The sequence below is a fragment of the Thamnophis sirtalis genome, unplaced genomic scaffold (assembly GCF_051295495.1).
Source record: "Thamnophis sirtalis isolate CommonGarterSnake01/CBP01778 unplaced genomic scaffold, rThaSir2_p1.2 scaffold_2, whole genome shotgun sequence".
Classification (NCBI taxonomy): Eukaryota; Metazoa; Chordata; class Lepidosauria; order Squamata; family Natricidae; genus Thamnophis; species Thamnophis sirtalis.
The window spans coordinates 157,755,338-157,773,577 of NW_028261382.1; the positions used below are offsets into that span (position 1 = coordinate 157,755,338).

The 18,240-nt window shown below is 38.7% G+C and overlaps 1 protein-coding gene across 1 annotated transcript in view; it reads right to left on the bottom strand.

Annotated features, from left to right (window-relative positions):
* The window catches only part of LOC106555761 (cadherin-19), a 79,422-nt gene that overhangs the window by 48,847 nt on the left and 12,335 nt on the right, over positions 1 to 18,240 (bottom strand). Inside the window, exons 2-3 of the mRNA XM_087707315.1 lie at positions 8,229 to 8,339; positions 1,127 to 1,354 (exon numbers count right to left, since the gene is read on the bottom strand). Coding sequence (XP_087563441.1) covers positions 1,127 to 1,324 — 198 coding nt within the window. The 5' untranslated portion in view covers positions 1,325 to 1,354; positions 8,229 to 8,339. The remainder of the gene's footprint in view (positions 1 to 1,126; positions 1,355 to 8,228; positions 8,340 to 18,240) is intronic.

Below are 18,240 nucleotides of genomic sequence, written 5' to 3' on the forward strand. Positions count from 1 at the left end.
TGTGCTATGTATCTACTCTGATGAAAAACCAAAACTGAACAATGGTAACAAGGGTCGAAATCAATAGCAATAGCACTTATATTCTACTTTGCAGTGCTTTACAGCCCTCTCTAACTGGTTTACAGAATCAGCATATTGCCCCAATGATCTGAGTCCTCAGCCTTTCATCCTTCCGAGGTGGATAAAATGAGTCAACCTTGAGCCTGGTGAGATTTGAACTGCTGAACTGCAGCTAGCAGTCAGCTGAAGTAGCCTGCTGTGCTGCACTCTAACCACTACACTACCTCATCAATGGCCAGATGTTGATAATGATTAACTTTTTTTTAATTTTTGGAAGATAAAAAGGGTTGGTCAGTTCCACAAATTTGTCTTACCAACCAGGAATACCAACACTTGGGGTAGATTTTCCAAGACACCTGCTAGTGGTATTGGAGCTCATTCCCAAAATTGCTGGTGCTCTATAATTCAAGAGAAGCCCAAATAACCACAAGGGACTGGTAGCAATGAGAAAATGCCAGTAACCAGTTGGTGAATCTCTACATCAGTGGTTCCCAAATTTGGCAACCTTAAGCTCTGCTGGCTGGAGAATTCTGGGAATTGAAGTCCACAAGTCTTAAAGTTGCCAAGTTTGGGAACCACTGCTCTACATCATCTTTTTTTTTTTTAAATCAAAATATAAATAGTAAAACCATTACTACCTTATGGATATTTAGTCATGCAGGAGTTGTGCTCTTGCTAGTCAGGTGATACCACTGAAAGTTTCACTCAATGGGATACTGTCAGTGTCACATTACATAATCTAATTGATTTTGCTGCCTGATATCCTACTCTCAGATGACCAAATCTTGGTTCTATACAGAGAAGCTCTATGCCTAAATAAAAACAGACTCAGAACTTCTCCTGATTCATTTAACTGAGAACCTTTAGGAAAGTAGTAGTAAATGCTTCTGTGCTTCTATGTTTTTTATAGATCATTGTATATTGCTACATATACAGTATAACACAAGAAAGTTTCAAGAAAAAATCTTTCTCACCAGACCGGATTAAAGGAAAGCTTAGTCAAGCAGCCAGATACCAATCAACACCTCGGTCTCTTGCTAATCTTCTTTCAGAAAAGTTACCATACCTGGCCTGATTTCAAAGGAAGTGTTGACATCATTTCTTCCTGTGCAACCAGCAAGCTCCGAACATGGCTATGTTTCACACTCTGAGATCTCATCAAACCTTGTTCCATGTCCTTAGTATCACAATTGTGCATGCAGGGTAGACATGGCCCCACATGAATGAGGGTCAAAGCAAAATAAATCAATTTCTGACAATACATGCTGATAATTCCTTTTCAATCAATATGCATCTGTGGAAAGAAAGGGGAAAAGAGTAACTCTTAGAGCAGAAACCTTGTTTCTGTGTCAAATTGATGAAAACCACCTTTTTAAAAAGTATCTTTGATTCAATGTTTGTTTTTCAGAAACATGTAAATCGGTGGTGTAATTCATTTGGTTCAATCTGGTTCAGGTGAACCAGTAGTGGTGGCAGTGGGAGGTTCCGCCCACCCACCCAGATATCATCACATCCCATTTTGACGCTCTGCACATGCATGTAAGATCCTGAACATGCGCAGAATTGGCGCGTGCATGCTCACATTTGCAAACTGGTAGCGAAGGTAAGTTGATTTCACCCCTGATGTAAACCCATAAATAGGATAGACACAGGAAAATCATTTTTTATCATAGCTGACCAATTAAGCTTTCACATTATTGTTATGGAATCTAAAAACAATTCTAAAAAATATTTAGCCATACAGTATAAGCACTTAAAGGAGAAAACAATGAGTCTTTCCCCTTTGTTTTTCTTTTCTTTTTTCTTTTTGGTCAATTTTAATCAGTCCTGCAACAGAATATATGTTTTTCCTTAGTGAAAAGTTTTCCAGCCTCAGTAACTTTAAGATGCATGGATTCCAACTTCAAACATGCTGTCTGGATAACTCTCAAACTTGAAATCTATACTTCTTAAAATTGCAAAGTTTGAGAAATACTATCCTAGCAGGATTTCTGGGGAAACAATGGCAGACTGAAGATAGCTCTGTAGTGAATGAAGCTGACAGCTTCAGTGGAGAAAGGAGTCAGTAAATAGTTTGGCTCCCTGAACTCTCTGGATCAAGAAGTGAAACCAGATTGCTCACAGGTGCTCCTTACAAAAATCTCCACAAAAAGATCCTAAAAACAGTAGCTTCCAGTGGGTTTCAGAACTCTGGGATCTATGAGAAAACCATCTTCTCTAAGCTGTAGTTTGGCTCCATCAAACGGACACTGGGTTTGCACACTAGCTCACTTACAGTAATCAATTGTGGAAATGGCTTGTTACAGTAACTACTTTTTAGATATTAAGAATCTTCCAAAAGACAGGTTTCATTGCACCATGTTATTTTCCTACAATCCTCAGTGAACAAACTTTCATGTAAATTTAAGAACATAAAGAAAAAATATTTTATTTTGATATAAAAAAAACAAAAGGAGGGCTAAAAAGTTCAGTTTGGAAAGTTGCAAATAGAAATAAGACTTTGAAACTAATTATGAAACTCCTTCCTGTGGGTTATTTAAAATCTCATTAAAATATATGATGATTTTGAATTTAATTGCAATAAATCTTCCCCTGGGAAAATGTTGTGGATTAGGAAGAAAAAAAAATGATGAGGAGACCTGAAGGCTGGTCAACAGACAGAATTAAAAATTACAATTGAAAGAGAAGATGTATATTGACACAGAATTGAGAAAAATATTTTAACCCTGGAAGAACTATTCAAGACTATTTGGTAACAATGTACTTAGAACTTTTTTTTAAAGACCATCTGCTACTATAAAAGTGTCTTTAGAAGAAAAGGTGGATATATGAGAATCAGGCTGTTTTGGATAAGGATTTAAAAATGACAGACTACAGGAATGATATGGACAAAGATGTTACACAAGATTTACAAATGAAACCAGGTGAGGTTTTAATAGCCACAAGGCACACAAATATAGTAAAATAGAGCAGGCGGGTCAAACCTGTGGAGCACAGGCCAGATGTGTCACACGTTAACCACAGCCACCCCGGTTTAGCAAAGGGGGGAAAGTCATGATACATCATGTGTTGACAATGTAACACCATGGGTTTGACACTCCTGAAGTAGAGGAATGACTTGGATATGTGGATTTGAACTCAGAAGAGTGACTTGAACATATTTTTTTAACCTTCGACTTATAGAAGAGATATGTTACAATTGTAAAAGAATTCCAGAAAAAATAAATAAAAAATAAAAAAACCAAACACACACACACACACACACACACACACACACACACACACACACACACACACACACACTTTCTTAATAGATTTTAATGGGTTTTACTTCAGGAAGATGAATGATAAGGCTTTAAAAGTTTATTTATATATGTTATCATTAATGTATGAAATTAGGCATTTTATAAAATGCCTAGGCAATCTACAGAATGCCAAAAAGTCAAAGTATGAAACACTTAATATTTCACATATTTCCTAGACATATGTGATGCCAGAAGGCAATCCAGAAGGTATAAGCCAGACTTTTACTGGTAATTACTTCTTGTAATTCAATAATGAAATCCATAGATATTTCCTTCCATGGAGCTTCAGGACGGGCCACGCCTTGGAGCAGGCCTTGGGGCTTTCCTGGTGGGCGTTTTGTGGCAGCACATGTAGGGCAACTGGCCACATAGGACTCAATGTCCTTCTTCAATGAAGGCCACCAAAATTGTCTTTTAATGAGATGTAAAGTTTTCACAGATCCAAAATGGCCTGCCCTACATGAATTATGGGCCCGTTGTAGAAACAAAGTCCTAATGGTAGCAGGAACATACACTTTAGCTCCTATCCAAGCTAGACCATCTTTTATGGTGCACTCATTTGAATGTTGTTTAAACCATTCATCGGATTCAAGGCCCTCCTTGAGTTTGAAGATGAGTTCCTTTGTGACCTCAAAGGTAGAGTTGCTCTGGCTTCTGGTGACCAGCGGAGCAGCGAGACTCTTTGCCGGAATGACTAGGTGAACCATGCTAAGCTTTCAGCTGTTGTATTGTGGGAGACTGGACAGAGCATCTGCCATAAAATTCTTCTCCCCTGGGATATACTTTAAAATGAAATTGAACCTGTTGTGCCTACCTCATCTGTTTAGGAGATAACTTTCGAGGGGTCTTTAATGCCTCCAAATTCTTGTGATCAGTCCAAAAGTCTAAGAAACTGGGTCCTAAGTACGTCGGTCCATTTCCCATTGTGAAGGTTATTAATCCTGTGTCTGTGCGATTGGAACTACTGAAGTATCTTAACCGTCTTTACTTGGTATTTCATGTCAACCTTTTGAAGCCAGAACACACTTCCTCTTTGCAAGTTCCTCTACCTACACCACCTGCCCCTCTTCTTAATGAAGGAAAGCAACATTTTGAGATTAAGGAGATTTTGGACTCTAGAAAACGTAGAAATCGAATTCAACATCTAGTCTCCTGGAAACATTTTTTCCCCTCCCAGGCTGAATGGGTCGATAAGTCCCACATTAGGGCTCCTGGACTTTTACATAAATTCTACTCTACCTACCCTGATAAGCCGTGACCTGAATTGACTTTTACATTTCTATCTTTTTCTTGCCCCTGTTTTGTGTTCTTCGTATGTTTGTTTGTTTTTTTTCTTGCAGGGATGACTTCCTTTCCTGACGGAGGGCCAGATGTCAGCCTCTGTCAGCCTCTAAAAATCAAAATTGAAAGATTATGGCATAAACTGATCATGGTGTTCCCCGTAGTTATCAGCACACTGGATGCCACACCAAAAAATCTTGAATGGGACTTAGAAAATCTGTATGTCAGCCTCTGTTTTGCTGCTTGCTTTTTGGCTGCCATTGAAATGGGGAGGGGGGCATGGTATTTGAGTAAGGGAATTATTCTGTATAGGAGTGACTGTAATAAGGGAGTTGTTCTCATCATCAACTGCGCATGCTGGAGAGAGGGGAGTTGCCGCCAAGGCCAACTGTCCGGCAAACCAACCTGATGATTATTTTTGAGGATGTCTCCCACATGATACCTATGGGGTATTTGGATTGGACTATGGGATGGGGTTACCAAGGGGAGGGGGTTGGGTCACATATTGATATCTATGATTATGCGTGCTTTTGCCTCAGATCTTGCTTTGCTAGCTGCTATCTACTCATGACCAGTAGAAGTACTCTTAATTCTGCAAAATTGAGTTGAGTGGTTTCTTTCTTGGTTACTGAGGGAGGCCGCCATGACAGATACTTTTTTTAGTTGAGATTTCAGGATGGCTAGAATTGTAGACCTGCTCCCCAAATTTTATACATCACCTTCATAGGATGATGAATTATTTATCCTAGACACTTTCTATATTCCCTATTATTGAAATGCCATATAGTGCAACTTTCACAGAACTCAGTAATAAAAGAAACATTATCAGACCTGACTAACAAGCACCATTCAATATATCATCATTTTCACCTACTTCACAAATGAAATAACCCCATTCCACCCCCAGCATATTAGACAGGTATCATGCTTAAAAAAAATCAGTCCCGGTTTGAGGAAAATATATATATTACTTTTCAGCTGTAAATTAACTGATATATTAATCTTCCATTTCTGACAACAGTTCTTTTGCTTAATGAATTTCAATTGTTATCTTACTATGTATAGAACAGAATGGTATAAACAGGAGCTTGTTAATACATTGATGTCACATTCTACTGATATATCTATCAGCTTAATAAGTCTATAGAAATGATGTTCCCTTTTTACAATAAGCATCTCACGTTATTGTCAGATTGACAAAGTCTTGGCACATAACACTCCAGATATAACTGTGGTTGAAAAAGAAGAAATGGTGACAAATTGACATGGCAATACCAGTAGAGTCAGTAGAATAAAAAGCAAAGAATTGGAGAAGATCACAAGTTTCAACATCTAAAAATCAAAATTGAAAGATTATGGCATAAACTGGCCATGGTGTTCCCCATGGTTATCAGCATACTGGAAGCCACACCAAAAAATCTTGAATGGGACTTAGAAAATCTGTATGTCAGCCTCTGTTTTGCTGCTTGCTTTTCGGCTGCCATTGAAACAAAAGCTGACTGAGACAGAGAGACGATGGGCTATATGGGAAAAGGAGGCTGTTGCAGTCAGGTGGGCCTTGATGACCTGGTGACATTTCCTGGAGGGGGCTAGACACCCTTTTGAGGTGTGGACTGATCACAAGAATTTGGAGGCATTGAAGACTCCTCAAAAGTTATCTCCTAAACAGATGAGATAGGCGCAACATTTCAACAGGTTCAACTTCACTTTAAAGTATATCCCGGGGGGGGGGGGAGAGAACTTTATGGCAGATGCTTTATCCCAACTCCCACAATACAACAGCTCAAAGCTTAGCGTAATTCACCCAGTCATCCAAGCGAAGAGCCTCACTGCTCCGGTGGTCACTAGAAGCCAGGGTGGCTCAGGGTGGACCTTGTTTTCAAACTCAAGGAAGGTCTTGATTCTGATGAATGGTTTAAGCAACATTCAAATGAGTGTACCATGAAGGATGGTCTAGCTTGGATAGGAGCTAAACTGTATATTCCTGCTACCATTAGAATTCTCATTCTACAATGGGCCCATGATTCACGCATGGCTGGCCATTTTGGATTTGTAAAATCCCTGCACCTCATTAAAAGACAAATTTGGTGGCCATCATTAAAGAAGGACATTGAGTCTTATGTGGCCAGTTGCCCCACATGTGCTGCTGCGAAACGGCTGCCGGGGAAACCTCAGGGCGTGGCTCCATGGAAGGAAATATCTATGGATTTCATTGTTGAATTACTAGAAAGTCAAGGTAATACTGTGATTTGGGCCGTTATGGACTTGTTTTCCAAACAGGTTTATTTTGTTCCTTGTTCCAAAATCCCATTGGCTAAATCCTTGACTAAATTGTTCATTACACATGTGCATCATCTACATGGTGTACCAGACCGCATCATCTCTGATAGGGGGGTCCAGTTTACCTCCTTATTTTGGAAGGAGTTTTTGAAGTTGTTTAGCTCTGCTCAGGGGCCATCATCCTTAAACTAACGGAGCTTGTGAAAGGACTAATTTGGTGTTGGAACAGTGCCTCCGATATTTCATCAATTATCAGCAAGATAATTGGGTTGAGTTATTACCTCATGCTGAAGTGGGCTACAACAACTCAGTGCAACAGCAGTACGGGTTTTATCCCATTTAAAATAGTGTTTGGCCATGATTTTGTACCTATCCCAGAGGTACCACGAGAAAAGCCACAAGTCCTGTCCCTCTCCAAATGGAGTGACCAACTCCGCGAAATCTGGCCTTTGGCATACCGGGCACTGGATGCTGCTCATTGAGCGCATAAGAAACAAGCAAAACAAAAGAGAACAAAACCAAGAGAATACAAAGTTGGAGATCGGGTGTTTTTGGCTACCAAATTTCTTCAAACCACCCAAAAATCTAAGAAGCTGGGTCCTAAATACATCAGTCCATTTCCGGTGGTAAATATTATTAACCCTGTGTCAGTATGCCTGGAGTTGCCTAAGTACTTTAACCATGTTTACCCAGTGTTTCATGTCAACCTTCTGAAGCCGGAACACACTTCTCCTTTGTGAATTCCTCTACCTGCTCCGCCTGCCCCTCTTCTCATTGAGGGAGAGCAACATTTTGAAATTAAGGAGATTTTGGAATCTAGGAAACATAGAAATCGGATTCAGTATCTAGTCTCAGCATTTCCCCCCTCCCAAGCTGAATGGGTCGATGCTGCAGAGAGAGGAGTTGCCGCCAAGGCCAACTGTCCGGCATACCAACCTGATGATTATTTTTGAAGATGCCTCCCACGTGACACCTGTGGGCTGTTTGGATTGGACTATGGGATGGGGTTACCAAGGGGAGGAGGTTGGGTCACATATTGATATCTATGATTACGTGCGATTTTGCCTCAGATCGTGCTTTGCTTAGCTACTATCTACTCATAACCAGGTAAAGTACTCTTAATTCTGCAAAATGGAGTTGAGTGGTTTCTTTCCTGGTTATTGAGGGAAGCAGCCCTGACACTATACTGAAATAGTAATAGCATAAACTTATATATAGCTTCATTGTGTTTTATAGCCCTCTTTAAGCAGTTTACAGAGTCAACATATTGTTCCCAACAATCTGGGTCCTCATTTTACTGACCTTGGAAGGATGGAAGGATGAGTCAACCTTGAGCCGTTGAAAATCAAACTGCTAGCAGCCGGCATGAACTAGCCTGCAATACTTTATTTTAACCACTGCACCACCATGGATCTTAAAATGCAAACAAAATTTCCCTCTGTCGGTTATGAAAGCCTGCACTTTTTGGATCTGCACATATATTATGCCAATATACAACAACATCCCGGATTCTTGGAGAAAAAGGAGGCCAACACCAGCTGCCTTTATTTCATATTGTTGTGAACATAATAATAAAGTTTATTCCTATAATAACTGTATCAATAGTACTAATTAATTAGCCTTTTCATTGCTTTTCAAAAGCAATTTAATTCTTACAGTCAGCACAATGAGGACCAGATGATACACCTGCTTCTCCATGTTGATTAATTAAGAATAGTGTATACTCTTAGCTAGAACAAATGCTTATTAGAAATTAGTTGATTTCTATGTCTTGATAAGTTTCTTTTTGTTTTCCTTTGGTTTTACAAAGTAATGTAACATAAAACTCTTCCATCTGCATCTTTTTAATGGAATCCAATACAGATTAAACTCTGCCAAGGTGGCGCAGTGGTTAAATGCAGCACTGCAGGCTACTGCTAGATCAGCAGGTCAGTGGTTCAAATCTCACCGGCTCAGGGTTGACTCAGCCTTCCATCCTTCCGAGGTGGGTAAAATGAGGACCCAGATTGTTGGGGGCAATATGCTGACTCTCTGTAAACCGCTTAGAGAGGCCTGAAAGGCCTATGAAGCGGTATATAAGTCTACTGCTATTGCTATATTGCTATTGTTATTAGACAGGGAAGTAGGTTTGCTTTATGAAAATGTATTTCAAAACGTTAGGTTGCTGTATCTAACAGATTCTCATGAATTTTAATTGCTATCAGATACATGAAGTCCATGACCTGTCAAGAAATTAATTCAGGCAAATTGATGATAAAGGATTACCTACTTTCTACAAATGTTCTACCACCATTACATACTGTATCAAAAATATACTTAAAGCTGGGACAACTAAAGTAACTGTCCCTGTTAATTATCCATAGTATTAATTTCAATGCTTCTGGAAAGTTCTTTGTTCCTTTATATAGAGATAATATAATTTGTTGCCTGTTCTTCATTGTTCTCCTTGCTGTTGCCTGTATTTTGCCAGTTTCACCTGATTGTGAAGTTTCTTAATGTTAATAAACATACAGCTATAAACAAGTAAATATATAGTTATACTTCCTGCTAGCCAAACTGAGTGATAGATCTACTTATTTTTACTTGAAACTGACTAGGAACATGTACTGTGCAAACTAAACTTGGAAATTAAATCACCCACTAGAGGACTCTAGGTTGTGACATATGGAAATTATTTTGTTTATCCCCCAAAAAAGTATTTTCAGAAATTCAGTTACCTATATTTGTTTTTCTGACAGATTTCCATGAATTTTATTTGTTGCCGAATATGAATATGCATAGTCTACTTCATGTTAAGAATTCAAACAGATTCTTTCATTGCACACTGAGGAATTGGAGAACTAAACAAACATATCTCAACCTGTCACCAATATACACCCCGAGCATGCTTCATGCTAATCAGTAATTATTAAAGGATCATTTTTCACACATAAAAGAGCTAGTTTTTTTATTACAGTTAAGGGAGTTTCATCCTTGTGAATGCTCTCTATTTATTTTTTTCTATTTGGTTAATGTTCTCCTTTTATTGTCTTTATGCTGATATCTTAACTCTAGTATGTAAGCTGCCTAAAGTGAGTTTGATGACTGAGGCAAATAAATAAACAAATGAATAAATGCATGCTGAATATTCACAGAACAGTTGTTTGATCATCTTATTGAGATGTTTTATGTGACAATAGCTTCATTGGCTTTCATCCCATCTTTGAACATAATTAAACCTTTGGTTATGACCTGGAAAAAAAAAAAAAAACCAGACTCTTGGATCAAACTGATAGAATAGCATTTTCTCCCATATGCAGCTGCCTGGGGATGACTGGGAAATTTTTTAAATATTCCATCACTATCAGAATGACAATTCTAAAGCAAATACAGGAAACAAATCTAACTCTATTCCTGCTCCATCACAGCAGCTGGCCAAGTCTCATTTGTCTTGCCCCAGTGCCCCACGAGATATTGAATTTTAAACTAATTTGTCTGTTAGACAAGGTACATTTTTAACTGATGAGTTCCTCTCTTAATTTTAGTTTATCTGCATTGTTAACTATCTTATGTACCATTTTTAAATGCAAATATCACATAAATACTTGTTGGATAAATATTTGTGTAACATCTCCAAGAATAATACATTTTAAAACTCAGTATAGCTTCTTATAAATATTACCTTTTCAAGGTTATTACAGTCAAAATTCTGCCAAAAACTCTTAAAGTGTGATGTACTGGATGCCATAGATATAGTAGAAAAAGCTTATTGCACATTAAATAACTCAGATCATCTGAAAATTTCACAAGAATAGCTAATGCTCTAAATAACTCTGAAATTTGAGATTATCTCAATCAATCAGAATAGACCTGGAAGGGACCTTGGAGGTCTTCTAGTCCAACCCCATGGAGGAGACCCTATACCATTTCAGACAAGTGTTCTGACCTAGGCTTCACCAAATCACGAAATAGACTTTCTGTCCCCCCAAAAAACCCTTTTTATTTGGCTAATTTTAATTCCTAGCATTCACATCCAGCAAAGTCCTGGCCAACAGTCATTCAAGGGTGAATTGAAAACACAGACCTTATCTGTCCTTGGATAGTGCCAAGCCAATAGCTTCCAGACACAATGCTGTACAAAGAAATACTTTGCAAAGAATCTCTCAGATAAGAAAATCTTCACACTAATTAACTCTCCTGCAAACACCACTCTCTTTTTGCTCCTATTTATTTCCAATGGGAGAGGCTATTCAGCATTCCTTGTGCCTTTACTCCCGAGTCCACCTCTGTTCCTTAATTGTTCCATTCTTCTGACAGCTCTGGGCATGCACACATCGGGAACAGGCTCCAGCTTTTCTTCAGCCCACTTATCTCCGATTCAGAAGGTAACTGATAACTGATGGATGGCCCTGGCCCCATCTCTGCCTCTGACACAGAGCACTCAATAGAGCCTTCCCCAGACTCCAGGACTGGCCCATATTCCTCCCCAACCTCCTCACTGTCTGAGTCTGCTGCTAGTTCTGCTGGCCACTTGGGCGGGCCACAACAACAAGTGACTATCCAATTTTTTCTTTAAAAAAAAAAAAAACCAAAAAAACACCTCAAGTGATGAAGCTCCCCATGACGAGCTGTTCCACTGGTTAATTGTCCTTATGCCATCCTAAATATAGAATTGCCCATTCAAAAAAATCTCAATCTCTTTGTACATACAAACAAACCAATTGTTATTAACAAGAATTCCTCAGTAAAATAATTTGATTTATTATTCAATGGCAGCTTGAAAAGGGTTGAAATTTTTACAGGTATTTGCTGGTGAAATCATTGTCATGATTAGTATTCCTCAACATAGTAGAATGAAAAAAGGAGGACCTTGTTTATAGATCCTATGTCTGGAAAAATGGTCAGAACCCAACAATTCTAAGTCTATGCTCGTTTTTGGCAGCAAAGATACCAATCTCCGTGACCCGTTAAAACCGCACTCGACTAAACTGCGCTCGACTAAACCGTGTCACTGACGTCATCAACAGGGCGACAACAGACAGCGCGGAGAAAGAAGGGCGCTTTAAATAGCACTTTGAAAGCAAGCCGATTCAACTTAAGGTAAGAGTTAGGTTTAGGGTTAGGTTAAGGGTTAGGGTTAGGTTTAAGGTTAGGTTAAGGGTTAGGGTTAGGTTTAGGGTTAGGTTAAGGGTTAGGATTAGGTTTAGGGTTAGGTTAAGGGTTAGGTTTAGGGTTAGGGTTAGGGTTAGGGTTAGGGTTAGGTTTAGGGTTAGGTTAAGGGTTAGGTTTAGGGTTAGGATTAGGATTAGGTTTAGGGGGGTTAGGTTTAGGTTTAGGGGTTAATTTTAGGTTTAGGGTTTACAGCGTGCTTCTGTCTCCGCGCTGTTGTCACCCTTTTGATGACGTCAGTGACGCGGTTTAGTTGGGTGCGGTTCAGTCGAGCGCGGTTTTGTCAGTGAACCACCAATCTCAGAATGGAGTTTGTTTCAGATTGGGGAGTGTTTATTCCTCTACACTTTATAAATAATTGCACTTGTAGGCAAATCTTATTTCAACATTACAACGTAGGTAGAAGAGGGTATATTTGCAATTTTCATACAAAATAGGATATAGTGAAAATGCATTTATATTTTAATTATTTAATAAAACTTAATTTGTTTCATTCAAATATTTGAACACATAGAAACTGGGACATCATGAGTTCCAGCTCTTTTTTAGGCAGGGGTGACTTTGGGGCAGACATTCCCTCTCAACCCAATCCACTTCAGATTTGTTGTGGGGAAAATAAGGAAGAAGATTTAATACTAGCTATGTTTGCTACCTTGAGCAATGGATAAAATAATAAAGGGGAGATAAAAATATAAACGCATAATATTTGCATATATGTAAGAACTTTTAATACTATTCCAGGCAAGGAATGGTGAGATAGTACATTTCTTCCGATAGAAATTTTTTTCCCCATTTTCATAGCATATCAAGGTTCAAGGTTTAATACACTTGTATGCTGCCCTATTCCCGGAGGGACTCAGGGCGGCTAACAAACCAAAAGGGAAGGGATATATAGAAAAAAGCAAAAGGCAAGCAAACAAAATACGGAAACAATTTAAAAACAGTCAACAGCCACACAGTTCGAGTGGGGATGGGATAAGTAGACCAATCCCATAGAACCTTACTGATAGCATATAATCACATGTATACTATTACATAGTCAATATCATGTTGTATTATTAAGTAATTACATCAATTCATCTTACCATCAACTACCAAAAAAAACCAAAAAACCAGTTATTGGCTCTTCTACTCTCCACACACTATATTTATACCTTATACAACACTTTCTTCCCCTCTCTCCTTCCCCTTTCCACATCCTTTCCTCCCTCCATCATTTTCTACTCTACTTCCCCTTCCTTTTTCCTTCTCCTCTCTCCCCTTACCACTCCTCCTTGTACACCTCATCTTCCCCCCTCCCCCTCTCCCAGATAGCTTATGATTAAGATCAGAATTGATACAAATTGTTTATAGTTAGCCTAGCAAGGAGGAGCTAAGCTCAATTCAAAGACGTTATTAATTTTCTACTTTCTCTTTAAGTATATTCTAAACTGTATTTGTTAAAGATTTATACCTTGTATTGGTTCTGGGAAGTCAGGGGGGGAAGGTTTGGGGGGGTTGGGGGGAGGGGGGAGGGATGTTGGACTTTAAGGTATTATGATTGTACATGTATACTGCTATTTTTTTTCTTTTTTATGTATATTGAAATGGAATTATAAATACCATCAACACAAAAGGGAGTTTGCTCTGAAGCTGAAATACACCAAGTGGATTAGAGGAAGAGTGGGAAGCAGAGGATAGAAGAAAGATAGGAAGAGAGGGACAGGAGACAGTACATTTCTGAATGAGAGAAGATGATGCCGTGACCATAAGGACTGGTAAGTAGACCAATCCCATAGAACCTTACTGAATAAGGAGAGGATGGGCTTTGACCACTTGTGTTCCAGAAGGGGAAACAGCATTCACTACCAAATCTAGGAAATTCCCTCTCTAGTACATATAAACTACTTAAAATTCCTTTATTAAAAAAAAAAAAGTCCACAGCAAGTTACTTGACCTGGCAGCGGGGAGAAGTTTCGGTCAACAACTGTGGCCCAGTAAACCAAACTGTTTCCATTCATTGACTATATCTCAAATATAGTACAGTTAGCATACTGACCTAACTGGAATAGATAATAATGTTGCATAGATGCATTTAACATATTCCACTATCTTCCTCCCTCTCTCTCTCTCTCTCTCTCTCTCTCTCTCTCTCTCTCTCTCTCTCTCTCTCTCTCTCTCTCTCTCTCTCTCTCTCTGTGTGTGTGTGTGTGTGTGTGTGTTTGTGTTTGTGTGTGTGTGTGCCTTGCCTTTGCAATGTAGTGGCCCCAAGGCATATAAATTCAGGTTCTGCTTTTACTCATGGCTACTCAGCAATGTATCAAAGCTTTGTCGGGGGTCCAATATATACTGTATTTTTGCTTGTATGCATGCAAATAAAATAATGTTATATCTTCAATGTGAGTTGGTTTCTTCAGATGAGCCACATTTGGGCCACAACAATATACTTGCATTCCATCTGGACAACCAGATATAAAATCTGGGGAAATTCTTAAAGGATTCAGAATTTGAGGTCCCATACATATGACAAAGCAAAGAAATGTTGGAATAGAATTTACATCTTAATGCAGAAGATTTTCAAAGTGAATATAAAAATAAAACCAGAAACAATTTTTGGGGGGTTTAAATGGATAAAGACTTGGGAAAAAAATGGAACTCTATATTGATGGAAGCAAGATTACTTTATGCACCAAACTGAAAGGACACTTTGAGTCCTACAATGGATGAGTGGCTGCAAAAGTTGATCGAGCTAGTAGAGATGGCTAAACTGACTGCTTTGATTAAATTAAAAAAATATATATTATTATTTTAGTTTCTACTTGGAAACTGCTTTTGGAAACTTTGTGCTTGAGATGGAAAAAAATGAAACTTTGATTTGGAGGTTTTACTGATTCTCTAAGTTTGTTGTTATAGAAAAGGCTAGTTTATATTATTATGCAAAAGTTTTTTTTTAAAAAAAATGAGATTTGACACCATTATCCTATTTTACTGCACCAAAGGGAATAAGATGTCATTTTTTTTCTTTTTTCCCTTTGCCCTACACTTTTCCATTTCCTTTTTCCTCCCTTACTTTCCCACTGTTTCCTTTTTTATTTTTATATTATGTATTTTAAATTAATTAAAAAAACAATTGGCGGACTCATGAGTGGTATTTTTTTCCCAGCAGATTCACCTATTTTGGAATAGGAATAGTGGCAAAAAAGCCACATTCAATTTAAGATTTAAATATCTGATACCTCTTTTCCCACTTATATCTGCCAGCCAAGCAAGATCTGGTGGGAATATCCTTTAATTTGTAAACACTGGTTTACCATCTAGCATTCTATGTGCACCCAGACAGTTATTGACTTATTCATCAAGTTATATATTATTTATCTCCTTATTTTACAATACATGCTATTTCCCAGTTCATACATGTTTGAGATGTAGTTTACAGTAATAACATTAAAAATACAGAAGTCACCTATCCTCAAACTTAGTAACATAAACATAAATAATAAATGATAATAAGATATTCCATACCAAAGGCCATAGAAATCACAAAAAAGCCTGCCAAATGGCTGATTAAATACAATACAATATAATAGCAATGTTGGAAGGGACCTTGGAGGTCTTCTAGTCCAATCCCCTGCCTAGGCAGGAAACCCTATACCATTTCAGTGAAATGGCTATCCAACATCTTCTTAAAGACTTCCAGTGTTAGGGCATTCACAACTTCTGGAGGCAAGCTGTTCCACTGATTAATTCTTCTAACTGCCAGAAAATTTCTCCTCAGTTTTAAGTTGCTTCTCTCCTTGATTAGTTTCCACCCATTGCTTCTTATTCTACCCTTAGGTGCTTTGGAGATTAGTTTGACTTCCTCTTCTTTGTGGCAACCACTGAGATATTGGAACACTGCTATCATGTCTCCCCTAGTCCTTCTTTTCATTAAACTAGACATACCCAGTTCCTGCAATCATTCTTCATATGTTTTAGGCTCCAGTCCCCTAATCATCTTTGTTGCTCTTCTCTGCACTCTTTCTAGAGTCTCCATATCTTTTCTACATTGTGGCGACCAAAACTGAATGCAGTATTCCAAGTGTGGCCTTACCAAGGCTTTATAAAGTAGTATTAACATTTTATCAACACAAATAAAATGATCTTTACTACCATGCGAAATACCAGTAAAGCTCAACACATTGGATGTTGTACAAAATGGGGACCACTATAATTTGATGCAGGGAAAAGGCTTTATGCCTGTGATGGCAAACTTATGGCAAACCCATAGGTGGCACCCAGAGCCAAAGTTGCTGGCAAGTCAGCCAACAGTTGATTTTCAATCTTCCGAAGGTTGTTTTCGCCCTCTCCAGGCTTCAAGAAAGCCTCAGAAGCCTAGGAAGGGCGAAAAACAGGCCCAATGGGCCAACTGGAAGTTCAGAAATTATCCATTTCTGCCTTCCGGAGGGTGTCTCAGTGGGGACAGGGAAGGCTGTTTTCACCTCCCCAGGCTTCAGGAAAGTCTCCGGAGCCTGGGGACATTGAAAACTCCCCCCTGCACAGGCGGGTGTTGTGCATGAATGTGAGGGGGACGTTGTGCATGCATGTGCAGGTGGGTGAGGCACATTTCATTGTGGGTCTGGGCATGTGCACATACACTATAGCGTGCACACAGACAATTTTGGCATGCCTTTACAAAAAGGTATGCCGTCACTGCTCTGTGCTATTCTCTACACATGTACACATGGGCTGGGTACTTGGAGGGATGGAATCTGAAATACCTTGGAGCCAGGTAATGTAAGTGAAATCTGGCATTTTGAACTGGGCTCGGAATCTAATAAGAAATCAATGAAGGAATCAGATAATATATATTCCACTATGGTATAGATTTGTACCTGCTAGTAACCAGGCCCATGCATTTTGTACCAACTGAAGTTTCTGGGTCTCTCTACTCCATGTAGTATATTGTAGAATAATTTAATTGTGTAGTGATGAAGGTAAGAGTTATATTGGGCTTTGTGTTCACCTGTAAAGCAAGGCTGAAATGCTACCGGTTCGGACTTGGTCACCTGAACCAGTAATAAAAAAAAATACCAGTTCACCCAAACTACTAGTAAAAAAAATACTAACGGTTTGGGCAAATTGGTATTTCCGACGATCAGCTGTGACGTGTGGTTTATATTTTCTAGGAAGCAGGATTTCATGCTTTCTAGTTAATCTAAATCAAGTGGCACAGCGGATCCCACCCACTGTTCTACTTACCTCTCAGGTGTGCTTGGTAGCAGGCTCTGCCCACCTGCCCGGACATCATCACATCTGTTTTTGATGCTCTGTGCATGAACCTAAGATCTTGCACATGTGGGGAGGTGGAACATGCTCACATTTGTGAACCGGTAGTGAAGATGCTGTAATGGGTGCATCAGTGACAACAGGATAAAGACCACTGATATACAGGTTGATCCAGGAGAAACTTCAGCTGTAGACTTGCTTTTTCAAGAGAAAGGTCCTCATCCTTATTATAAAACCATCTCTAAGCCAATAAATTGCGGTACATTAGCAGTTCCACATTTCTAGGAATATATTTGAGTTTGTTTCTATCTATTCAGACTCTCATACACTCAGATATCAGGTTAGGATTTTCCGAGCATCTTTGGCTTGCCATAGGACAGCATACTAGTGATATCTACTGCAAAAATCAAAGAATAATCATGAGCCACCCAGAGTCACATATATGTGATGGGTAGCTATATAAACAAACAATAAACTAAACTAAACAAACTCTTCGGGCAACCTTATGTTAATGCTAAATAGCAGAGAGAAAATGCTAAATCCTGTGGATTTGACTATGTTTCTTCTCCTAACTACTTATTAGAAATGTCCACCAAAATAGGGTGGAACTACCATAAATCCTGCAAATTGTCCAGTGAGATACCCTGGTTGATTAACTTAAAAGTTTCTGAGATATCTAAAAATCCTCACCACAAAAGAAAAAAATAGTATACCTATACCAGAAATGCCAATAAAGGTCTTCTTCCAGAATGATCTGTTGCTTTCATGTCACACCCATTATCTATATAGTGGTAAATCTTAAATTGTCTACGGTATATATGTGGCGTTCTGTTTTTAAATCAATGTTTGCCTTAATTTCAAGTCTGTTCTTGGGGAAAAAACTATATAAAATTGTATCCCATAAAGCTCATCTTATAAAAGG